The sequence below is a fragment of the Panulirus ornatus genome, chromosome 1 (assembly GCF_036320965.1).
Source record: "Panulirus ornatus isolate Po-2019 chromosome 1, ASM3632096v1, whole genome shotgun sequence".
Classification (NCBI taxonomy): Eukaryota; Metazoa; Arthropoda; class Malacostraca; order Decapoda; family Palinuridae; genus Panulirus; species Panulirus ornatus.
Window position 1 is genome coordinate 80,094,977 of NC_092224.1, and position 27,379 is coordinate 80,122,355.

The 27,379-nt window shown below is 42.1% G+C and overlaps 1 protein-coding gene across 1 annotated transcript in view; it reads right to left on the bottom strand.

Annotated features, from left to right (window-relative positions):
* Positions 1-24,801: 24,801 nt before the first annotated feature.
* The window catches only part of meigo (Solute carrier family 35 member B1 homolog meigo), a 66,436-nt gene continuing 63,858 nt past the window's right edge, over positions 24,802-27,379 (bottom strand). The window contains exon 9 of the mRNA XM_071664464.1: positions 24,802-25,400. Coding sequence (XP_071520565.1) covers positions 25,327-25,400 — 74 coding nt within the window. The 3' untranslated portion in view covers positions 24,802-25,326. The remainder of the gene's footprint in view (positions 25,401-27,379) is intronic.

A 27,379-nucleotide genomic window follows, 5' to 3' on the forward strand; every position in this document is an offset into this window, starting at 1 on the left:
GTCTGGTTTGTGATCTAAGCAAGGGTCAGGTCACCACTACACAGCTAAGACCATCGTACTCAAGGACTCAGGTCACCACTACATAGCTAAGACCATCGTACTCAAGGGTCAGGTCACCACTACACAGCTAAGACCATCGTACTCAAGGGTCAGGTCACCACTACACAGCTAAGACCATCGTACTCAAGACTCAGGTCACCACTACATAGCTAAGACCATCGTACTCAAGGGTCAGGTCACAACAACACAGCTAAGACCATCGTACTCAATGGTCAGGTCACCACTACACAGCTAAGACCATCGTACTCAAGGGTCAGGTCACAACAACACAGCTAAGACCATCGTACTCAAGGGTCAGGTCACCACTACACAGCTAAGACCATCGTACTCAAGGGTCAGGTCACCACTACACAGCTAAGACCATCGTACTCAAGGGTCAGGTCACCACTACACAGCTAAGACCATCGTACTCATGAGACCTACCGTCATGATTAAGAGGGATTATCAATAATTCACCAAATATGATAATCGTGGCAGAGTACACACAAACATCATCTCTGACCATTTTCTTTTCTTATTCTTCGTTTTTTCTTACACAAAATATTAGAATTGTCCGATCTGAGCATATGATCATGGTGCATTTCGAAGAGACCAAAAAAAGAAAAATCCCCTTGCGATGTACTAAGGTTTTTCGCAATGCTCTAGTTCCGTACGACGCAGCTGCGTCATGTAGGAGCAACTGCTCCATCAAGCTAAGATACGTTGGTCATGGTTAGCTGGATTGGGCGAGGTCAACCATGTTTACCCTACGAAACAGCATCGTCAGGAACTGAAAGTAGCCAGATGGAAAAGTTCACATAATTTACAGATGCTTCTTTTAAAATTCTACTAACCTATTTCTGGAGTTTAGAGCGAGGTTTCCTCCAACAGGATTTTCTTTACACAACCAATCGTCCATTGTGGGGGGCGTAGTCCAACCGTAAAATGAAGCGATGTTGGTGGATGTCGAGGTATATGACGTCACCCAAGTCGGCCCATTCATATCTGTCGACCAAAAACAAAATCTAATAATGCTACGATAACAATTCTGATATTAATATACATCACCTTACTTAAACTCTCTACCACTCACCATTTCCAATACGTAGTGGTTATTTTGCCGACTAGTCGGTACAGGTGGGTCAAGCGTTATTTTGCCGTCCGGTTTATTTTCGACATTTTCCCATTTTCCGGTACGCCACCTCTGGGTAATAGTGAGGTAGGCTAGAGAGTCGGGAGGGAGAGCCCCCATGGTTGGGGATTAGGAGAGGATGATTGGTTTGATTGGTTTTCCCCCAACACTTTGCCTGGAGTGCAAGATGGCAACAGATAGCAACTCCAACGCCATCCAGGTGGACTAAGTTCGATTGAAACTGATCCATTTGTTTATCAGAATCGTTATCTGGGTAAATTTTGATATTTACAAAAAACATCATCTGTCGGTAACGTCGATAAATCCAGTAATAATGAGAAAAAATAAATAAATATATCTGTCGGCAAAAAATACCGTTCGACCCACCGTTTGTCGACTAAGCCAAAACAATCGCTCTAATTTGTTGAACTTTAGAATGAAATAATAATAATAATAATAATAATAATAATAATAATAATAATGAAATAATAATAACAGTAATAATAATAATGAAAATAATAATAATAATAATAATAATAATAATAATAATAATAACAATAACAGTAATAATGATAATAAATAATAATAATGATAATAATAATAATAATAATAATAATAATAATAATAATAATAATAATAATAATAACAATAACAGTAATAATGATAATAAAATAATAATAATGATAATAATGATGATAATAATAATAATAATAATAATAATAATAATAATAATAATAATTAATAACCGTTAACCGAAAATATTGCCACCAGCGGTGTCAATTCTATAATCACCTTGATGGCCTACAACTGCTGCATCTTGCATCGTTCACAACCACAACCGTCATTACCTCCAGAAGACGATATATAATACCATCTTGGACTACCATTCCAACCAGCAGAGACCATCACATTTTCCATAGAAAATCTCACAGTTATTCCGACATGACTATAGTGGCCTGCACAATACACTTTCATCATCAAAGACCTTAAGCACGACGGTACGACCCTTGAGCACGACGGTACGACCCTTGAGCACGACGGTAAGACCCTTCAGCATGACGGTACGACCCTTCAGCATGACGGTACGACCCTTGAGCACGGCGGTACGACCCTTGAGCACGGCGGTACGACACTTGAGCACGGCGGTACGACCCTTTAACACAGCGATACGACCCTTGAGCACTGCGGTACGACTCTTGAACACGACGGTACGACCCTTGAGCACGGCGCTACGACCCTTGAGCACGACGGTACGCCACTTGAGCACGGCGGTAGGACCCTTGAGTACGACGGTACGACCCTCAAGGCCGACGGTACGACTCTTGAGCACGACGGTACGACCCTTGGGTGTGATGGCTCCTAGGTTTTGAATTGACCCCAAAAGGAAATCATACTTTAGGGTTTCACCGTTGTGTTTAAGGGTCGTACCAACGTCCTTACAGACTATACCGTTGTCATCAAACGTCGATCCGTCGTGCATAAACACTGTACCTTTGAACACAACGGTCGTACGATTGCACTCAAATCAACACAAGAATATGTATGTTGCGTCTTTTCCCTTGATTATCAAAAAAATCTAATATAGCTTTAGAAATGTGGTCAGATAAGATGGTTCTTTATTCTAAGAAATTACAAGGTAACTATTTTTTAAGAGGATGAAACTGACGTCCTATATATATTACAGAAAGAGAATCCATATGTGGGTATGGCAACACTCAAACGTTGCCACACACGAAAATAAAAATGTTAGAGTGGTTCAGCTGACGGCAGACAGAGGCACAGTAACACAGACGCACACAGACAAATATAAAGACATAACAGAACAACCGACTCCCACAAGCAAACAGGGAATAAGATATTTATGAGAAGAAAGACCCAAGGACACACGTAAAATAGAAACTTCAGGCAGGAGGAGGCGCTGGAGGTCACACTGTACATACAGACACACAGACACTCTGAAAGATATAGAGACGATGCATAGAGAAGACAACAGACAGAAAGACCAACTGAGAAACAGGATAGATAAGGTCACTAAAAAAGAGAGAGAAAGAAAGTGTAAGTTAAGACAGACAGGAAAAACAGACGAAGATCAGTTGAACGTACATATGTAGTAAACAAACGTACACCAAGACGAACACTATGATGGGAAATAAGGCAAAAGTACAAGGATGAATATATATGACAAAAACCGTCAGGTTTTAAAAAAAAATGCACTGCCACAGAGAGAGAGAGAGAGAGAGAGAGAGAGAGAGAGACGAGAGAGAGAGAGAGAGAGAGAGAGACAGACAGACAGACAGACAGACAGACAGACAGACAGACAGACAGACAGACAGACAGACAGAGAGTGTCGCAGACAAGAGAAAGAGAGAATGGGAGGGTGACTGCAGCAGCAGCAGCAGCAGAGAGACTGCGACGTGGGGCTGGGACGCAGGTGTGAGTCGTTAATTGCGTTGGACCAGGTGTGGCTGAGGCAGGGGGCGTGAGAGACAGATGGACAGACCAGGAGAAAAAGAGAAAATCAGACAGAGATACAGACAGTCACATAGACAGACAGATAAAGACATAATGACAAAGAAAAATAAAATGAATAAGAGACAAGTAGACAAGTTCGTGACATACATACAAGATATTCAAGCGAATAAGACAGACAAATAGTCAGAGAAACAGACAGAAAGAAAAGGAAAGATATACAGAAGATGCAGGTGTTCTTCACAGTGGCATGGCAACACCTCACCACTAGATAAAACTCCACCCACCAGCACAGGAGTTTATGCAAGTTTCCCCCTGATAGAAAACGAGACGGAAGTGCCCCCTTCTGCCCACCATCCTGGGAGACGATGAACAAGACTTAAAAAGAATAATAAACAGGTCATCTGGATATGTCGAGAGGAAACTAAAAGATGAGAGATAACATTACATAAAGAAAATATATGAGAGAAAACATTATGTAAAGAAAATATATGAGAGAACATTATATAAAGAAAATATATAAGATTATACGACGAGAGTAAAATGAATATAGAGAATGGTGAAAGGGGCTGTTTGAAAGGGTTTGGTGCTGGGAGGTCAACAACGAGGGACCAAAAAAAAAAATCGTGTTTTCAGCACCTGCACAAACACCAATTTTCCGCCTGTCGGCCCGATGGTTTATCGATCAATATATCGCTCGTTAATGAGGAAATATATCGCCGTGTTTGAGCGATAGGAAATGCTTCGGGGTCGTTCAAAGGCCTAAGGTTTTACGATGCTGTTGAGAGGAGAGGGGCCAGGTGACTGGCTCGGGAATGTACTTCCGTGGTAGACGAGATAGACAGAGAGAGAGAGAGAGAGAGAGAGAGAGAGAGAGAGAGAGAGAGAGAGAGAGAGAGAGAGAGAGAGAGGGGGGGGGGGGAGAAGAGATAAGAGAGAGAGAGAGAGAGAGAGGGGGGGGGGGAGAAGAGATAAGAGAGAGAGAGAGAGAGAGAGGGGGGGGGAGAAGAGATAAGAGAGAGAGAGAGAGAGAGAGAGAGAGAGAGAGAGAGAGAGAGAGAGAGAGAGAGAGAGAGAGAGCATCCTCCTGGCCAAGCTTATCCCTCACTATTTTGTCATTAGGAGGGCCTCTCTTTCCTCACCTTGCGCCTCACAAACTTGGACTCTTTTGGGAAATGTCTCCCGACTCGGCCCAGATTTGCCTTCGATATATAACAACTTTGCATAACAAATGACCAATAACGATGCTCCTGTATTTTCGATGTTTAAAAATTACGACGCCGCGGCACAAAATGGTGGAGGCAATCATCGAACACTCCAGGGAAGAGGTGCTGCTGGAGGAGGAGGAGGTGGAGGTGGTGGTGGTGAAGAAGGAGGAGGAGGAGGAGGAGGAGGTGGTGGTGGTGAAGAAGGAGGAGGAGGACGTGCTGGTGGCAGTGAAGGAGGAGGAGGAGGGAGGTACTGGTGGTGGTGAAGGAGGAGAAGGAGGAGGAGGTGGTGGTGAAAAAGGAGGAGGAGACGATTATGATCGAGGAAGAGGTGGGGCAGTACCTACTCACCAGCCTAACAATGAAACTTGGCCGTCAGGCAGGTGCTAACGCGTAGCGCTCACCGCTCACACTACCACTGCTTCCCGCTGCCAACAACAAGCATTGCACTGTTCTCTGTCTACCTTAGATTCGCCTCAAACAATTCTTCCCCACTTGTCCCGTGTCTCCTCCGGAAGTCCCTGCGCGTCACTCCCTGCATATTCCTAATTTCATTAGGCAAAACGCTGAAAAATCTCTCCATCTTTCTTGCTGGGCTCTCGAATAAATTTGCTCCGTGCAGAATTTTTTTGATATTTTCCATGGGCTTAAGTGTACATCAGAATTACTTCGTTTCTACTAATCCATTTAAGTCTTTTAATCCTAAGGTATTTTCTTCGATTCCTTCATTCCCTTACTTTCTTTTCCTCCTTTCTATATGGTCTAATTAGAATTATATCGTATTCATAATATTTCAAGTGTCGTTTTCCCCTTATTTTTACTGTGGAAGTGATTCTAAATATTCTATAACTTTATCAAATTCATCTTTTTACGGGGTGACCACACAACATACCAGTTGCGTTCAAGTACATTTCTTTATATATATATACAAAGAGTAAGGCGTTTGTACGAGAATGAAGACAGCATACTGAATGGTTGCAGGTGAAAGTGTTGGTCTGCGGCAGGGGTGTGTGTGTTGTCACATTGGCCGTTTAATTTGTTTATGGACTGGGTGGTGAGGAAGGTAAGTGCAAGGGTCTTGCAGAAAGGGGCAAGCATGCAGTCGGTAGGTAGTGAGGGAGGGGGGGGGTTGTCTGGAAAGCGAGTCAGTTGTTGTCTGCTGATGATGACACTGTACTGGTGGCAGATTCGAGTAAAAAACTGACTGAGTCTGGAGAGTGTCTGAAAGAAGGAACTTAAGGGTAAACATGAAAAAAAAGATATACATAAAACCAAGACCGTTAGGTTTATCAGAGCAGAGGAACAGGTTAGTTGGCTGAGTTTAATTGGAGAAACTTTGGAAGTGAAGTGTTTCGGATACCTCAGATGGCAGCGAATGGAACCATGGAAGCGGAAGTGAGTGACAGAGTGGATAAGAGGGCGAAAGTTCCGGGAGCACTGAGAAATCTGTGAAGAGAGAGGTCTTTATCTGGGAAAGCGCAGGGAAACTTTAAAGGCATAGTAGTCCCAACAAAGTGGTATGGATGCGTGGCATGGGCTTGTAGATGAGGATGTGCGGAGGATGGTGGATGTGTTGTGAATGAAGTGTTTGAGAACAATATGTGGTGTGACGTGAATAGATTCGGTAAATTATAAAAGAGGAAGGGAGAAGTGTGATAATAAGAAAAGTGCGGGTGAGAGAGCTGTAGAAGGTGTGCTGAAATGGTGTGGACATATGAGAGAATGAGTGAGGAAAGACTGACAAAGCGGTTATGTGTGTCATGAGTGGAAGAGCTATGGAGAAGGGGGAAGACCAAACTGAAGAGGGGAGGATGGAGTGTAAGATATACCGAGTTGTTGGGGCCAGAACATACATGAGGGGGAAAGGTGTGCACAGGATAGAGTAAACTGGAACTATATGGTATACAGGGGTCGACGTGCTGTCAAAGGACTTGAACCACGGCATATGAAGCAGTCGACGAAACCTTGGAAAGGTCTGCGGGGTCTGGTTGTAAATAAGGAGCTATGGTTTCGGTGCATTACACATTACAGCTCTAGACTGGATATTAACGGATGCAGCCTTTCTTCGTCTGTTCCCGGCGCTGTCTTACTGGCGTGGGGAACGATACGATTTACAGAACAAGCAACAACTCTAAACACAATCCTCTAAGTCCGTGTTTATCCAGTGTTTAGATCGTACCAGCTGGCATTACAAGCCTACCAGACGCACGATCAATACCGGTGCATAAAATTCCAAATCATATACCGTTTCGGAAGAAGTTTAAATTCTCCTTTGTGAACAGGTGACGTGTGGGTCATTATTCTATGAATTTCCGTAACCCTGCTTTACTGTACACTTTTGTCTCATCACTGATATGATCGGCTTTGTCACTGTCGCTTTTGTAAGGACGATAACCGTGGGACTACATCTGGTGCTAATAACGAGTTCTCTTTGATGAGATATTGTCCTCTCACTTAGTGAAGACCCGAACTGATAGACTATTTACCCAACCAGTTAATGAAGGTATTAACAGTCTTTGCATTATCACTGACGACTGACAATGATTTGTCCCAGTTCTCAATAGCTGTATCTGAAAAGCAGCTTCTCCCTTCATTAATAATACATCATTTGCTCATAAGTTTTATACATTTTGTTCTAGCAAGAGAACTGCTTTGTATGACAAAATGGTCTCATAAGTTACATAATCAAATTTCATCACGTTTTGAAAACTTGTGGCAAGTTCCCACAAAGTCCTCGAGTCTAAAGAGAAGAGATCTAGAATTTTTAACTTCTCTTCAGATGTTATGTTCCTAAGGATGGAATTAATGCCTTTCTCTGTGCTTGTTCAAGTTTTTCGTTTTTTCCTTCATGTAATTCGAAGGCCAAAAATAAACAGCATGTTCAAGATGTGACCTTATCATCGCGTTGCGCTACATAATTGTTAAAGTTTTGTGGTCGATGATCTAAGCCACAAAACCTAACATTAACTTTTCTTCATAACCTGTTGCTTGTTACTGATTAGCATACTTTTGTCAGTGACAACGCTTTCTGTACACTTTTTTTCCTTTAATGTGAGTATCGAGTTTCCGAGCATTTTATAGCCTAGTGTAGATTCTTGTCTCCAAAAGGCAAACTGATATATTTATCAAAACTAAATATCATTTGCCATTTTTCCCACCACCTCAGTTACTGGTCAAGACTGCTTTGCATTATTTCCCAATCTCGCTCATACATAGCTCTACTTCCTATTCCTGTATCGTCAACAAAATCTTGAACTATAACATATGAGGCCTATTTCTAGGTCGTTTATATATAGATGATAAAAAGGATGAAGCCACGGACAGAATACTGTTGTATCCCACTTTCTACGTTCAGCCAGTTGGAGAGGCTTCACCATTTAAAACTCCACGTTGCTTTCTGTTGGTGTGCTAGTCAATAATCTATGTGCATAATTCATCTCCTGTGTCATGTGGTTTTCATTTACATAGTGATCTCTCGTGCGGTACTTTCTCGAAAGCCATTTGGAAATGTAAATGCATCAGAGGATACTTTTGAATGCCAGGGCAATGGTGCGCTGATGGTGGAGGTGAGACGGTGAGGGATGTTGGAGGAAGTGATGGTGGTGGACGTGGTGATGGTTTGTGGTATAGTGGTGAGGGATGTTGGAGGAAGTGGAGGTGATGGACGTGGTGATGGTTTGTGGTATACTGGTGAGGGATGTTGGAGGAAGTGGAGGTGATGGACGTGGTGATGGTTTGTGGTATAGTGGTGAGGGATGTTGGAGGAAGTGATGGTGATGGACGTGGTGATGGTTAGTGGTATACTGGTGAGGGGTGTTGGAGGAAGTGATGGTGATGGACGTGGTGATGGTTTGTGGTATACTGGTGAGGGATGTTGGAGGCGGTGATTGTGGCGGTGATGGATTTTGGAGGTGGTGGTGGTGAGGCCATTTGGAGGAGGTGCTGGTAGTTGTTGTGGTGATGGTGAGGGATGTTAGGAGAGGCGTTAATGATGGTGGTGGCTGGCGTGGTGGTAAGACATGCTGGAGAAGGAGGTGGTGATGGTGTTGGTGATGAGGTGGTGAGAGATGTTGGAGGTACTGGTGGTGGTGGTGGTGGCACGACTAGTAATCAGGATCAGACTGAGACTCCCTTGTGTAAGCCCTCCTCCGCTCCGCCCCGCCCAGCCCAGCCCACTCCACCCCTGTCCTCTGCTGCCGATAAAAATCCAAGTCTCAAATTAAACTCCGTTTTACTGAAATAACATTTGTGTAATGTAATGCGCCGATCTGCTGGTTCTGGTGAGGGGAAGGGAGGAGGAGGAGGAGGAGGAGGGAAATGGTAAAAATCACAACCTTTACTAATCATAATTGTATTTTATTGTTGAATTATGAATAGCGTTTCCCCCCACTCCCGTGTTGCCTTCCAGTATGGCTATCAGCTGATGAATGATGAATAAAAGTAATGACAAATAGAGGTAAAGTTAGAGCGGCTCTCCTTTAACAAAAAAAAAGGGGGGGAGGGGGGAAGACGGCTGCCGGCTTGTGCTCCTCAGGCAACGAAGTTAATCCGCCCCTGATGTTGGCAGTGGTGGTGTGGTGGTCGACATGAAAGAGACGGTAGTGGGGGAGGTGATGGTACAACCACCACTACTACTACTACTATGACTAACTACTAGCCTAGTACTACTGGTAATAATAATCATAATGACAATAATACTAATAAAAATCATTATCATTATCCAAATTCTGTCTATGTATTCCCTGGGATGTCGTTGAAGACGACTAAGAGCAGTGAGAGAGAGGATGTGGGGGCTGGAAACTCCCATCCCCCAACCTTCCCTTCTTGTATTTCAAAAATTTCTAAAACTTGGAACAGAAGTACCCGGGCAGGGCAGCGCTCATCCTCTTCGAAGGCTCAGATTGGGGTTCTGAATGTGTGTAGATGTAACTAAGATGAGAACGAAGGAGAGACAGGTAGTATGTTTGAGGAACGAAACCTGCATGTTCTGGCTCCGAGTGGAACAAAGCTCAAGGGTAAAGGGGAAGACAGGTTTGGAAATGTCTCAGGAGTAAAGTCAGGGGTTGGTGTTTGGGCAAAAGCTAAGGAAAAGGTAGCACTACTGCTGCACCAGGAGTCGTGGGAGTGTGTGAAAGAGTTCAAAGAAGTGAGCTCCAGATTTATGTGCGTAAAAATGAAAGTATAATGCAACAGACGGGTGATTATTAGTGCTTATACACCTGGCCAAGAGGAAAAAGATGATAATTGGCGAGTGTTTTGGGGGCAGCAGAGGGAGTGCGTCAGCAGTGATGCATGAGACCATAGACCACTGATGGGTGATTAAAATTCAGTGAATAATGTGGCAGTTGTGCGTATAATTACGAGGCACGGCGTATTCAGTAATGTGAAAGGAAATGGTGAATAGCTTGTTGTGTGCTGAAAAAGCGCCGATGATTGGGAATACCTAGTACATAGAGAGGGACATACACATGCATACGTATGTGGGTACGAAATATGGTAAGCGGGGACTACTACTACATTTAACTGACAAATGTGCAAAAGAGATATTTTTTGATGTGATTATGCTGAGAGGGACAGATGGTTAGATGTATGATCATTATTTTGTGAGGTAAGGACGAAAATTTGTTGAGGTTTTTCGGAAAATAAACGCTGTGGGTGAGAAGTAAGCAGTGAAAGTAAGGGAGGATGGAAAAGAAACTTGTGTGACGAAATCTACGAAAGGCTGAGTATAGCATGGCAAAGGGTGAGAGTAAACGAAGCTAGGGGAGTGGGTGAGAATGGAGGGTATTTCGGGAGCCAGCGCTGGCATATGCGAGAGATGCGTGTGGCGTGCGTAAAGCGGTATGAAGTATAAGTTTGTTGAGTGTACCTGAAAGTTGTAGGGGACAATGGTAAACGAGAGGTGAAAGCATGTTCAGAGCATCAGAATGTAGTTTTAGAAGTGGTAGGCGATATGTGGATCGTTTTTGCTTTAAAGAATGTGTTTGATGAACACTTAAGAGAAATAGAAGGATCTGTATGTGGCATTTATGAATATCGAGAAGGCATATCAGAGGGATGATAGAAATGCCCTGTGGAAGGTCTTAAGAATTTATGACTTGGGAGGAGAGCTACTAGAAGCGAAGTTTTTATCAAGGGCATAAGGCATGTGTACGAGTAGGAAGGGAGCAGAGCGACCGATCCCAAGTGAAAGTTGAACGGCAACAGGGGTGTGTGATGTCACTATAGTTTTCCAATTTGTTTCTACATGAATCCATGATGGAGGTAACTGCCAGAGTCTTGCAGATAGGGTCAAGTATGCAGTCTGTGGGGAATGGGAGAGCATGGGAAGCGAGTCAGTTGCTGCTTGCGGATGACACAGCACTGACAGTAGATTCGACTTTGGAAGAGTGTGTGAAAATAGGAAATCAAGAGTAAATGCGAATAAAAGCAAGGTTATAAAGTTTTGCAAGGTAGATGGAGATGCGAGTTGGGGTTTGACTTTTTAATGGAGAAAGGAAAGTATTCTAGCTACCTAGGGGTGGACATGGCAGCAAGCGGAACCATAAAAGCAGAAGTGATTCGTAGGGTTGGTGAGGTGGCGAGCGTTCTGGAAGCACTGAAGTGTGTGGAAAGCGAGTTCCTTTTCTGGGGGGACGAAAATGGGTATGTTTGAAGGTATAGTAGCTCCAGCAATATTGTATGGGCTATGGATGAGGATGAACGGAAAAGGGTGGGTGTGTTGGAAATGAAATGTTTGAGGGCAATATGTAGTGTGAGGTCTTTTGATCAAGTAAGTTATAAAAGGGTAAACGAAAGGTAATACAAAGGGAGTGGTTGAGAGAGCTCAAGAGGGTGTGCTGAAAAGCGTATCGTAGAAGGCAACGAAAAGGAGAGGGAGCGGGTTGGATGGATATATATATATATATATATATATATATATATATATATATATATATATATATATATATATATATATAACTACAATGTTCCCGTGGAGGATAGATTTATAAAACCCACATGTACATAAGACCTCAGTAAAATGTCACCCTAACATTTCGAACAATGCGATTCTTTTCTGTCCCAACACGAAAGACCAGAGATCATATATATAGTGTAGCTCGAGAACTGTCACTTATTCTGTTTGAATACAGGGATCGACATCGATGAGTTGTCACCTGCTTGTGAACGACGGTATGACCCTTGAGCACGAGTGTACGACCCTTGAAACGACGCTACGACCCATAAGCACGACGGTACGACCCTTAAGCACGACGGTAAGACCCCTGAGCACCATAGTACGACCCTTGAACACGACGTTACGACCCATAAGCACGACAGTACGACCCTTGAACACATTACGACACATAAGCACGACGGTACGACCCTTGAGCATGACGGTACGTACCACTGTGCTCAAAGGGTGATCATCCAGTACGGTGCAAGAGTTACCAAGATGACAATGATTTTCTTTTTTATCCTCCGTATGATGCTATCTCGACAGTTCCTAGCACAGAATGAAGGTAACCCAACCTAGCTTTGGTCTTACTGGGAAGCATTTGGTGAGGTGGCAGTGAAAATGTATCTGATCCTCCCACCTCCTTCTCAGAGTAAGTCTCTTTGGTAAATGTTTCGCAGTAACGAGCAATTCTATCAGAGATCCTAACCACAACAAACTGCAACCAGAACGGAGCTATCGAACGCCACCACACTGAAAGTTTACACATGTTTTGTTTGTGGTTACTGTTGCCTTGAAGAATTCATACTTTAACAATAAAGTTAGTTTTAATGAAAAAGAAAATGTTACCTAATGAATCCATCAAAGTATTGAATCTCTATCGTAGATGTCTAAAACTGCACGATCGCATCATGTAACCAAACGACATTTCGTTAAGAAACCTGAATACCTTTTTTTCTTCCTTTCTCTTTTGCACGGCAACAAAAACAGACCACGCGTTCAATCTGGTGACCGCTGTGATAAAAATTGCTTCAGGTTGTTTAGCTGCCGAGAGAAATGTTTTTCTGGGCGCTCAACGAAGTCAAACTGCAGTCCAGTCCTCAACAACTATAATCACCGTCCATACAGCTTCTGTGGTCTCGGTTTAGGGCTAGGATACACGACACTCATCGCTTGCTTAATGCCTTACCTAATACATTTAAATTAGGTATCCAGAGTTAGTCAGAGTACCTCTTTATCAAATTCTAAATTAAGAAACTAGGAAACCACATACATGCTTAATATATGCCAAAAAGTATACGTCAGAACAAAGTACAGAAAGTTACTCCATCAGGCAGGGGACAGCTAGTGCCGAGGTCCGAATGGAACCAAGCGCCGGGGAGGCCCAGCAGGTGGTGTTGTGGAGTACGCTTTCAAATTTCTTTTGACGCTCCGATTGGTTCGCCCTTAGTGGGCTGCCTCTCCCTCGATTCCCCAGTCAACGGTTCCCTGAAGCTCGCTCATATTGCTGTACGGGGTATTGCTACTTTATTGAGAGAAAGAGGACACTGACCAGACGCGAGGAAGAGATGTGTCAAACCTTCGATCAGCTGGAGTCAACATAATGCCAGCGAAAAGCTTTATAGTCTCAGTCTATCTGGTCTGTCCCAAGTTCTTTTACTTCCTTTCCTTTTTTACGCCAATAGCCTCTATCGTAAAGTGAGCAGCTCGAGCAGTCTTAATTAAAATCGTCCATCATAAAAGAGGTAGTGCACTTGCCTCGTCCGCCTTTCCAGCTAACAGCAGTTTGTCGAGGGAGACAGCTATGCTTGCTTACACCAGGCACACTTCATTATCCAAAATGGAAACCTAATGTGTTAAAAGCGGAATCAGGTGTATGACGAAGATATCAACAGCAGCCAAGGTTTCCTGGCTTCGAAAATCATTTAACTATAATTTCCAGCCGACGGAAACATCCTAGTCTTCGACATGAGCTAGAGCTATAGGCTAACTAATACTTACATTAGCGAGTACAACTCATGGCCGCCATGAGCTGTCATGGGCCGTGGAGAGAGGTTGGTATATCGCCCCTAAGAGCCTACGTGAGTGGAAAAATGGCATCAAATGATAATCTTTGTTAATATATACGTCATTATATTTTGTTATATGATTTCATCTCTCACTTCCAGGTACTCAAGAGGTCAGGGCCCCGAGGACATTGCCCCATTATCCCCACCCTGGCGGAGGGCACGGTAGAACATCAACAAAATGTTGCAAGATGCATACGACCTAGACCACTTCCAAGCTAAGACGCTGCCAGGCTGTCATCGAAAAACCACCAAAGTCTTCAAGGCTATTATGAACCCAGACAACATAAACGTGGACAATGAGCAGATAAAACCCTGGGATAATATCTCTGACACTTCTGCATTGTCAAATCCAAACACATTAAAAAAAAAAAAAAGAAATCCAATTGATTCGAGTCAATAGCTATCAAGGCCTGCCGGCAGGGACATTATGTGCGCAACTTGCACATATCAGATCGAAACTGAACAATTTCTTCCCCCTGATAACATACAACAACGGCCAAGCACGAGAACAACACGCAGCGAAACTGCTTACAACCGAGAGCATTGAAGATCTAAGCGTCCAGAACAAAGTCACAAATGGCAAGCATGAACAAGCACAACAGAAATGTTTCAAGTGTGACAGACCTCACCCCACCGCCGATATCCACGGTTGTGAGGCCAGAGAGGTAACCATGAAAACAAAACGAGAGCAGATGACAAACGCACTCTAACCAACCCAACCCACACATGCGCCAAAAGTTCTCTAAACTCCGAGGCAGGAAAACCATGCTGACACTGGTAATGACCGATAATCAAATGACCCGTTTTAATGGCATACGCCATGACAGAGGACAAGACAAACCCAGCAGAGCTACCGCTCAACACCGATCCACTTACCGAGTCGGAACAGCCTTCCGAAAGCAGTAGCGAGCTCTGATAATCGACACTTCTATGCATCACCGACCCGGTACATTCTGCTGACTGAACCAATCGCACTAGAAGGGTGAAGTTATTCCTCTGATCCACGACTCGCTACTACTCTGGACATCGCTCAAGATAAGTCCACCAGCACATGCCCCTCGTCCCTCCCCGGAAAAAAAAAAAAAATAGGTAAACCCCTTACAGACCTGGAGTCTATGGCCGATGCGTATGAATATATCGACAACGAAACTGCCAAGCACACACACACACACACACACACACACACACACAAAAAAAAAACTATTGCTTAGCATAAGATGCATGATGTATCCTGCACAAATACACCAAGATACGGCATCCATAAGGAGATTTCATATAAAGAAACAACTGAGTGAGAGGTAATATTAACTGTGTCAAACCACTAAGTCGTGCCACACAATGTATAACACTGGGCTAACAGACACTTAGATCTCATTTATGCTTGAGCGGCGATGTCAACGTCATAAGTAGCCGTGGTTTACCGTACCATCCAACCTAACAATAAATTTAAGGTACTAACCCAAGCTCGGCTTACCGGACCCGACCATGGATTAACTCGAGCCGAGCTACAAGCCGTCGGCTGGCTAAGCCTGTCACCGCTAGGTTGCTTTACCCTGAGCCGAAGTTGGTACCCATTTATCTTCCGACCTGAGCAAGGATGAACGGCTGGGTGAGCTGCGCGCGCCTCAGGCTTTAATATAACGGGTTATTCCGTCAGAATCCTAGCAGTCAACTGCACACACTCAGGTAAAAAGTGATGTTAAGAAAAGGCACACAGTACATTTCACGAATATCAGTGCTTGGATATCCTCACAGTGAGAATAAAGAACTTAACTAAGACTTGGCAACTAATAACAAACATCATTCGTGAGATAAATAACTTAACTAAGACTTGACAACTAACAACAACCATCATTCCCCCATAATAAGAGGAAGTTTATTAAGACCATCTCCACCCACACCCACTTTTTCTTATCGCGATCGACGAGGCTTACAGTCAAGACCACATCGGGTGAAAACAGAAATGGAAACGAAAAGGAAAGTAGAAAATCATTCAAGGCTTCACAGGCAATATGTAGAGCTGACTCTTTAAGGTAGAGAGGTTGTATGAAAAGGGAAACAGCTTAGCTTAGCTTAAGCTGTTCGAAGGGGGGGGGGACTAAGCTGTTCGAGGGGGGGGGAGGCATTATGTCACCCTGTACTTGACTGCTTAAGTCACCACACACAAACTAGGAGAAGCAGCAACCAACGCGTGCGACAGGTCCCAACCACATTGGGCCGGCAGACAGCTCATGATAATAGTGACCAACAGAGAGAGAGAGAGAGAGAGAGAGAGAGAGAGAGAGAGAGAGAGAGCAGCAACACCACTGCGTACGGAAAGGGATGGTTGAAGAATGGGAGGGGGGGGGGGGTGATGCCAGGAGAATTAATGATTCCACTCTGGTTAATTGAGAGTGGCTGACGATACAAGATTACCACCAGATCTTTATTAAAGACACCGGAGACGCCGATCTTCATCGGAGACGTTAACGCCAGACACAGAAATCTCGGCCACTGTACAACAGATGTCATAAGCAGAAATATTGCGAGACTGATGAAATACTGTGACACACAACACCTGAGGCCAAACATCTAAGCTAACGCAGGCCGATCAGCGTTCACAGACCCTGACACAATCCATGGAAATAGTAAATCTCACCATAACATCCATAGCAAAAGAGATGAACTCCACCTGTATCAGTCATACACTGCTGGTGGTCACCAAATCAACCATACTAATCACTGTCTCACTCTCTTACAGAACGATCACCAACGTACGGCATAAACTGGCACAGTTCAAGGATATCACGAACCCTCAGCTTCCCAGTACAGACCTGGAGGAGGGTGAACAATGAGGAAATGGAGAAGACATTTAGACACGTAGCGGCGTAACGGTAGAGCACAAGTCACCAGCGATCCCAACCACCAGATACAAAATTGTCACTTTCCCGACAACCGAGAAATTACAGACATCAAACACCACTTCAACGGATCATTAGCCCACACCAACGGCTAGACAAATACCCTGAATTAACAGTGTAAAGATACCTAACAGACGCTATTGGATTAGGCAAAAAAAAAAAAAAAGACGAATGTTAAAGATGATCATGACATAAAGAGGGTCATAGCCTTTACGTACAGAACCAAAATATTCTGCTCAGGAGTTTTGCGATTACAAGGAAACAGCAAATATGTGAATGTCAGGGATAACACAACAGATGATGACCAAGGTATGGCGCATGAATTCAGGGACGTATGGAAGTCTGTATTCAAAATAAAACTTGAAGAAAATAAAATACAAACTAAATTTACGTATGTGACGTTCTAAGCTGGCTGCCTCAACAGAAAAGCTGGACAATTCCGCGCCAGACCGTAGGCCTAACCTGACTGTTCACTAACAGGTATCGCTTACTGCGAATAGACGTACCACAGCGATAGACAGCCATGCTTAAATTGAAAAACACGGCTCGAAGATACTCTCGAACAGAAGAGGAATAAATGAAATACGATACCTCGAGAAGGCCCTCAATACCCCTTCATCACCTACAGCTCAAAGCTCTACCAAAACTATAAAATGCCACAAACCAACCCATAGAACTGCCCACCTATTTCCTACCAAGAAGTTCCAGGGAACACATTCAAAAAACAATTCTGCCTTTGATTAAGTTGGCACTTAGAAGATAACAACCTCTGCAGTCATAATCACTGTAGCTCCCTTCTGAAGGGGTAGAAGCCCCCACCTTATCCCTAATCACTGCAGAAAATTTAAATTCTCCAAAGACCTTGGAATAAATTGCACAGAAATACCGAAGGACAATCGCAAAACCCTTCCGGAAAGTGTGGACGAGCGGCCACTGATATAAACGGCTACAGTTAGGTACGCCAAAAATATCCGTGAAATTACTAATTAGCTTCCTTGACCAACGTACTGCCGCAATAACCATAAACATTAGCAGAATCTCCTGACGAAGCGGGGCCCCACAAGGCAGCGTCCTATCAACAAATGCTATTTGTATGTGACACAGTAAATATCCCCCTCCCAGCAGGAAACCAAGTACATAGACATCTTTTCCGCAGACGACGCCACTCAAACAGTAACCTCCACAAGCAGACGACCATGAATATACCAATCTTGTACAGTTAGAAACATCCAGACTCAACAGTTAGAGACGACATTTTGGGATGAAAACAGACATAAACAAGCTCACAACTGTGGCAATGGGGAGAGAAACCTAAGGCAATAACAAAAGGGAAATCGGAACCTGCTGCAGAATGCTCGGCCATACACTAACATACGAGGTTTAATAACAGACCATATTAACGAGAAAGAGATGCACAAGGTAAGCAGCTTTAAATAGCGTGTACAGACTCTGGTGCCTCCCAGGGAGAAATAAGCTATATCTGGCTAGGCTTAAACCATCATATTTTGAACTAAACTGTAATAACCCACAAACCTTGCCTCAAAATCATGTATGCTGATGATGCAAATGATGCAAAACACTACGATCCGTCACGAACGATAAAAACACAAAAGAATAGGGCAGAAAGTGGGGCACAACAAAGACCCAAACTGCAAAATAAGGACAGTAACACAAACACGAAGCACTCACTTCCGACGGACTTCTCAGCACACTGAAGGAAGCAACAGTTATCGACCATTAAATCCATTAAACGGCTTTTAACCTGTATAAGGCACCAAAAGCATATATCCATCATATATCAAACATCCTCAAATCTGTATTATTTCTCAACTATATCTTCCCTGACCAGCAACCCCTATTTCCTTCCTCACCACCAATTTATACACTTTCCATTTTCCGCGTGAGCGAAGGAGCGTCAAGAACAGATGACTGGGCCCAGGGAAAATTCCTCACCTGGCTCCTTGCTCTGTTCTTCCTTTTGGAAAGTAATACAGGAAGGGAGGACTGCCAGGGACCCGCTCTCGCCCATCTTAGTCGCCTTCTACAACACAGAGGGAATATATATATATATTTATATATATATATATGCGTTATCGGATTTCGCTTGCTTGTGGTTACCCCGCCAGTGAAAACTCTGGCGATGTATCATCGGAGTACAAACTCGTCAAAGAACTTTTCACTCCAGAGTCTATCTTTTCCCTGCCACTAATTGTAGTGCAGCTTTAAAGCTGCAGGAGCCTCACGTGAAGGGTTTTTGTATATATATATATATATATATATATATATATATATATATATATATATATATATATATATATATATATATATTCTAATTCATCCTTAATCAATGATAGTGTAGTTCTGATCAACAAACGTTAAGTCCCAGAAAATTGACTATGAATATAAACTAGTGAGTTTCACTGTCCAGTCTCCTCTCTAATGTTCCTCCTCATGAAGTGTTGAATATTCTAATGGCCTCTAGTGCTGACTAAATTCCTTGTAGTAATGTTGTTACAGTGATTTAAATGTGTGTAGACAAATGAGACAATTTATCATTCACTTTCATTAATGGACACGGATTACCTGAATATCAACACACAAATCTAACCTAATATAACCAAATCCAACACAACCTAACCTAACCTAGCCTAGCCTAGCCATTTCATGTGGCTGGGGGAGGGAATCTTCTGGTGATCCATAAATAAAACACTCAGTGGCTTGGTATGCCTCAGGGCAATACCAGCTTGTGTTGGCATGCAAACTTATTCGTAAAACGATTTCAAGGTAGGCTGTTACGTAATTTAAGAATTTTCAGTGAATGTATGGATCACTGTATGGCGGTTGCATGTGTAGTGCCATTATATAAAAACAAGGGGGATAAAGGTGAGTGTTCAAAAACTAAAGTGGTATAAGCTTGTTGAGTGTACATGATGTACATGGTAAGTCATATGGGAGGAGCAGTGTGGTTTCGGAAGTGGTAGAGGATGTGTGGATCAGGTGTTTGCTTTGGAGAAAGTGTTAGAAATACTCAGAGAAACACGGATCTATACGTGGCGTTTATGGATCTGGCGATGTTGTTTCCAGTAAGGCGGAGTGGCGTTGGGAATGGATAAAGGCAAGTATATATATATATATATATATATATATATATATATATATATATATATATATATATATATATGAGAACCAATGCTAAGAACTTAACATATAAGGAGGGTTTGCAGTGCTACCGGCGCCTCAGAAGACATTGTTCCACAGGATAATATGTAAAGAGAGCATTCCAGGCCAGTGTTTAACCTAACCCAACCTACCTTTGAGGGTAAGGTTGTGGGCGAGTTTGAAGGTAAGGTAAAGGTCAACATTGTCCTGAATTTCTTTCTTTACACAGTCCTGTGAGGCGACAGTCCTGTATGGCGACTTGTTTAAGATTGTGGGTAAATTTTGGTAGGGCGTGAGTCCGAGGTTTAGGTAACAAGAACACTGGGCTTGGAGTGTTTGCTTTACACAAAGTCCTGTGGCCGACTGTCTTATGTGACGATTTGGCGAGGTTAAGGGCCAGGTTGGGCGTGACCACAAAGGTCAGGTTTGGAGAAATTTTAGCCTATCCCTTGGGGCACCAGTAGCAATTCAGACCTTGTTTCCCTAACAAGATGTTACTCTAAAATCTGTTTTACATGTGTCTCACGAATTACCTTTGATGATGCTGGGTTGATACGTTATTTCTTTCACTTCCCTCCGAATTTCACAAAATGTCGTTTCTGGTACACTTCGAACACACAAACTATTAACGTGTCTTGGTTGACGCCCAAAACAATATGACCTCAGCCGTCATCAGTCAATCCAACGTAAACACACAATAAAGAGGGGAAAACAAGAAAATGAAACTTTATATTTACTAATTGGCACTTACCTGGAGTGGTTGCTGACTCCCCAAACAGGTGACGCTGGTGATCTAGAGTATCTGTCGCCTGTTTGTCTATGCTCCCGTGGACATCCTGAATAGCGCGAAACATTTGTAACGTTGGCCATTTCCATGCAAGCATTTAAGTAGCACTTGAGGAGACTTACTCTTCCATTACTTCCCTGGAAGCAAGGTGAAAAGAGACGAATACCCAAGCCAAAATCCAACAATGACCTACAAAACATTATTTCTCCCGATCCCACTTTGTCGTTCTAGTTGTAGAGCTGGTCCATAGATGGTGCTGATATGTGTTTGGCACCCTGGATGCTTTTTTGCTATTATTTTTCTTAATACGTTTTGCTTGAGTCAAGACATCATACTGAAGGGTCTTGATATCAAACGTAACGATCGCATCGTCGTTTTCAAGGTGTATTTATTGTTGAATGTGTATACATTATGTGCGGCTACAGCACAGAGACTAGAGTATCTTACCGACATGTAGCTGACAAGCCTGGACTAATCTCCATAGTAGTACATAACTCTAATTCTGTCAGCCAATGAAAAAGTAGATATTACTTAAATTCATCCGAAATCTGTATCTCACGTAATGTAACAATTTTGAAGATGCGTCATTCTTGCCTGATAATAGATAAAACTAATGAAGACCCTTATAATTGTAACAAAACTAATGAAGACCCTTATAATTGTAACAAACAAAAGCACCACAGATCTTACTTTCTCAAAAATTCTTAAATACTTTCCCTTGTCTTTTCTTTTTCCGCTTCATAATTCTCTACTTCAATTGAAGCACGGCCTTGATGTGGACTTTTATCGGTGACTGGAGCCTCCAACATATACAAAAACTCACAAAGTATCTCGCACGCCTGCCAGCCTACAGTAAAAATTAAAGCATAAGACGTATGAAAACAGTGTTTCATAACATTATGCTGTGTATCATTTTCTTTAGTACAGTTGTAATCACAACAAAAAAGGGATTTCTTATATATTTTAATAATATGTACAATACCTATATTTTTCATAGTTTTTAGCTAATTATTACGATTGTCTCGCTGAAAGCTTTAAAAGGAATAGAGTGAATTGGAACGATGTAGTATAACTGGGGTCGACGTGCTGTCAATGGACTGAACCAGGGCATGTGAAGCGTCTGGGGTTAACCATAGAAAGGTCTACGGGGCCTGGATGTAGATAGGGAGCTGTGGTTTCGGTGCATTACACGACAGCTGGAGACCGTGTGTGTGTGTGGATGGGCTGTTCTTTGTCTGTTTCCTGGCGCTACCTCGCTGACGTGAGAAACGGCGATCAAGTACAATCAGTGAAATAAAATATATATAATTAGCTAGAGTTGATTCATTCAACTGCAATTCCACCCACTTCAGCCACTTTGTCACACTTCACCTTAAACAAGACTTCCAGCAACTATCATTTAACCAAATTATTCACCACTACTCTCATTCTGCTTACCACCTCATCCTAAACACCACATATTTGCCAACTTATCATCTTCCATTCAAGTACTTCAAAATAACCTCCTTGCCTGTTACCACTTCCCATCCGAGATCTTCACTGATACTCCCACTTCTTCTCTTGCTCTCCTCACATTCTTCCCCTCCACCTAATATCTTTTCTTATTCTCCCTGAAGTTTAGCAACACTGTCTTAATCTCTCATTGCCCCCCCCCCTTTTTTTTTTTAGCTCCTGCAACCTCCTTTTTACCTTCTGCAAACCTCTCAAATCATTTGCACTCTTCCCTGCTGGTAAACTCATGTGCCTCTCATCTTCGTGCAACTTAATTACTCATCCAATCACTCACTACGCTTTCTCATAAGCCTACCTCCCACCATTTGTATATTACAGAGCCCATCTGCATGCAAAAAGCACTGCTTCTCTACATTAATTTCTATCTCCTGCTCACCTACTCCCACTACTTTATATCCTCTCACTTTATGCCACTCTTCACTCAATTTTTCTTGAAATCTGTGCACACACACCTCTTTAGAAAGCTTGCTCCCTTTCACCACATTCTTCATACCCACATGATTTCCTCTTTCCTTAAAGTTGTTACAACATTTTACACACATCCAGTGACAAATTATCAAGACATCCTACCAGCAGCCCCCTAAGGAATTTCTCATTCAATAGTCTCTCCCATGCATGCCTGTTGACCCGTAACCCCACTCATCAATGTATACTTATGTATACACCATTATTAAGAGGTATTCCTAATCCCAAATAATTTTTTCAGCATATGGATAAACATGCAGTTCTACAGTTTCATGTACAACTACCTCATACTCCCTAATTATAATGCTCTCAATGCATCATCACCCACAATTGCATTCAAATCTTCAACCATTGACACAAACTCTTCCAACAAAAACCTGCTGAACCAATCATTCAGCTCCTCCAGAAACTATGCCCCTTTTCTTCGCTTTTTATTTCCAGGTACATAAGCACTAACAATCATGCACCTCTCATATTCTATCTTCATGCTCACCCACATAGTCTAAAGCTCACTTCCTTACATTCTCTATCACATTCCCATAACTCTTATTTTATCAGCAGTACTAACCCCTCCTTTGCAATCTTCTTACACAAATTCCACATTTTATCCCTCAGACATCCCTAAACCATTCCTCTCACTTCCTGTAGAGCTTACTTTCACACAGAACCAAACCTTCAAGGTTCCTCTCCTTAAGTCTATCACCTTCCTCTCTCTTCTTTACATCCTGGTTACCACCACACACATTCAGAACCCCAGCCAGAACCTTCATGGAGTATGCCTTGCTCAGCTCATCCTTCTCTTCCCTCTTTCAAAAAGTAACAATACAAGGAGGAAAGAGTTCTCAGTCATCTGGTCCTACCTTTAGTAGATGCCTCTTATGGCATGCAGGATTTATGTGGGTAATTTTCTTACTCTCCTACCGCAGAGATAAAGGAAACTTGATTTAGGATAAAAATTCATGCAGGTTACAGTTGTCTAGAATTAAGCAAATGATATAAAGGAGTTTGTGTTTATGGACTTGAGTTCCAGCAAACCATGTGTTATCAGACAGAGAAAGAATGACACCAGTGTTCCAAAGCATGAAAATGTTAAAGCCAATGGAGCGCTGGTTCTCTGTGCGACTGTCATTACTCCGATAACACCCACCAACTCATATCAAAGATATGCTTCTCTCTTACAGAGGGAGGCATACAAAAATAACAGCTACCTAATCTTTGATTTTTATTCCCTCTACATGGCTGAGCACCCAAGACAGGTGGTTAGTGTGAATGAACCAACAGGGATGAATTTTAAATGCAATCTTTAGCAGGTGCTTAGTGTGAATGAACCCACAGGGATGAATTCTAAATGCAATGGTTAGCAATGATAATTATAAATCATCCACCCTGCAGTACATGTACAGCAAAGCAAATAAAGACACAAACACAGGAATTTTTCAAAATCTGCCAGAATATATGTATATATGAAGCAAGGAATAAATCTATGGGAGATACGGATTTCCTTGGTGAAGGGTAAATAAATATACGAGAATGGTTCATTTAATGATCAAGGGATAGAAAAACAATACATGTAAAACAATTTGAGTAGTTTTGTGTGAAGCAGACGGAAACAGCTGTAAAGTTACAACTCAAAAGAATACATGTGCCTGAGGGAAGAAGATTGGATAAGTATGCCAAGGTTATCTGTAGTCCTCACTTTAGGAAATCATGAATGCAACTCCACTTTAAAAGCAGAGTAAGGGCACAATGGATATGGAGAGAATTAATTCTTTTGCAAATTGGCACTGTATACACCATGTAATCATCAAAAAAATTTCCTTTTGTCTTATAAGTATTCTAAATCATAATGCTTCAAACCAGGTTTATACCTGTCTTCATTTTTCACTAATAAATAAAATCAGTATCATTATAAGTTAAATAAAGCCCTGTAATCTTGATGATATGCTGATTTCTGCCACGAAAAACTAAACATTTTAGCAAACTCCTCATCACTTTTCTTTATTTACAGTGTTTAATACATATGGCTGAAGACTTTGTTGATTAACTGTCAATAACATTTACAGTATATCCCTCATGACAACTAGTCATACAAGCACTATTTTAAAGAAGTTAAAATAACTCGTTACTTATATATTTATTTCATTATCATACAGAATAGAAACCGGCAAAAAAATACATTATAAAGTTTCAAGTTGAAAATACAACTGTCGTACACTATACTGCTGCTATCGATAGCAGACATGGTGTAAAAAAACAACTTGTGTATTCACGAAAGCCTACGTATATGTAGGGGAGGATAAGGAAATGTTGGAACATTCCAAAATACTCTCACATAATGAGGTATGACAGAAAATACACACTGATCATACATTTTATGATCTTTTCTCTTTAAAAAAACAGGAATATTTGTTTCACTGAATACAAACTTTATATGCCTGTTTTAATGACATCCGGGCATTCTTCTCTGATCTACAAACAAGAAAAAAGTACAGCACTTTGCTGTCTTTAGAATTTTTCCTTGCACAAGCTAGTATTCCTTTACTTTTCTCTTCTTTAAAAAATGACAACATAGAGTGCCTATGCTGTTACTAAGTTCTCCTCTCATATCTCGCATGGATATACAGTAAAAGTGTCATCCTTTTCTTTTCCTCACTCTTTACTTTCCTTTGATTCCACAACTTCTTTCTTTGGTGATTTTCCATAAGCAGCATCTAAGGTGAGCCCTGTAAGACAAAAATCTTTATTTTTGAGTCTGAAATTGCATGTTTAGTATTCACTTAAGCAGAAAACATGTACAGTCAGAAAAAAATGCAAAGGATGAAAAGTTCCACATATGTACATGTGAAACGCAGTAAGTCTATAAACATAATAGCCATCCCCAAACTAATTCAGTTTGCTCCACTAAATGAGTATCTGAAAATGAGAATCATGAAAAACCTACACAAAATCCACTCAGAAACAACTGCCCATCCACCTTTCTCTCTCACTGATACAAACAGTGCAATCAAAGTCTCAAAGAACTCTCCTGCAACAAGCCCTAACAACCTATCAAATTATCACATAAAACACTTTGGCCCCTGTTGTAATCAGTGCACTTCCAGATGTCTTCAAAAATTTCTGGCTACACATCAAAATCCCTAACACCTGGAAACTTACTTATATAATTCCAGTCCTAAAGCCCTCCAAGCCACGCAACTCCCCCTTCTCCTTCTGCCCTATATCACTTCTGTCTTCAGTATCCAAACTCGGCGAAAAATTGATTCACAACAGACTGAAGCAAAATTTCCCACTTTCACCTACAAAACATGGCTTCAGACCTGATCACTCCATTTTCACTCTTCAAACTGACCTTACACAACATCTCTTAGATATCCTCAGGCCCTGTCCCACACAATGTTACTGGTAATAAACACAACAAAGCAGATGACACTATCACCTGACACATCCCCACACAAAAGATATTTGACCCCACACTCTAAAAAAATGACAAAAAATGGTAAGCCAATTTCAAAGATAGCCACCATGCCTGTCAACTACAATCACTTCACTAGAACCCTTACTCTACAATGGAATTCCCCAAGGAAAGGTTCCTTCTCCAACCCTCTTCAATCTCTTCTTACACAACCTCCAACTACTTCCAGCAAACCATAATATGAAGATGACTAAGAATCACATAATAACATTCTGCCACCACAGTAGCAACAAAAAACATACAGCATTACATTAAAAAAATGGAACATTGGTTCAACCACAATATCTGCATCTCCACGTAAGTCTTCAATCACTATTTCAACATGAGTCCAACTCACACCCTCCAGTCACCTTGAATGGACAATCAGTCCCACTGAACATGACTCACATGCATGACATTCACATCCCAAACCAATAACACCAACACAAAAGCTACATACAATCTGAATGCCCTCAGAGCACTAACTGGTACAAGATTTGGACAAAAAATGAATCCTCTAGCATCTTTCACAAGCCACTCATCTGCTCCATTCTTAATTATGCCTCATTTGCCAGGTCTTTCATCCTCTCAAAAGCAATAAAGCAAAGCTGCAGACCACATGAAATAGAGCACTCCTAACAATCATTGGCTGCTTAGCAACCAAAAATACTCTACATAAACACAATGAAACAAAGATGTTCCTAATACAATCCCACCTCAACATCCTTGACACTCAATTCTATGCAACAGCACTAAACCCTTCTCCATCTAAATCATTCCATAACTAACCACCAACCCCTAAGCAGAAATAAACGGCCTACCTCTCCCTCACACTTCAGCAACCTCTTGTCACAGATTGCCCCACACCCAGCATACTGACAAACACACCCACACTGAAGTGGCCCTACAAGCACTAAACAACCGCTCTCCCAGCTTGGTCTTAAACACCACCCCACCAGACACTCATCAAAAACCATGCTTCCCAGACAAAAATTAGTCACACTTTCACATCTTTGCTTTGGACATAAGAGTGGTTGTTGGTAAGTAACCACCGACCAAGGGTATATTACCAATGCTACCCACCTGGGTATTGGCAGGGATAGTGATAGCTGCGTAGTTAGCCAGCACTTCAGTGGTTGCCAAAGTGCACTCCTCTGATCCAGGTAGCTGTCTTTTCTTTCTGCATCAACCACATACGGACTACAAACATTCTGTTCACAAACATACAATCTCACCTTGTCACACATAAAA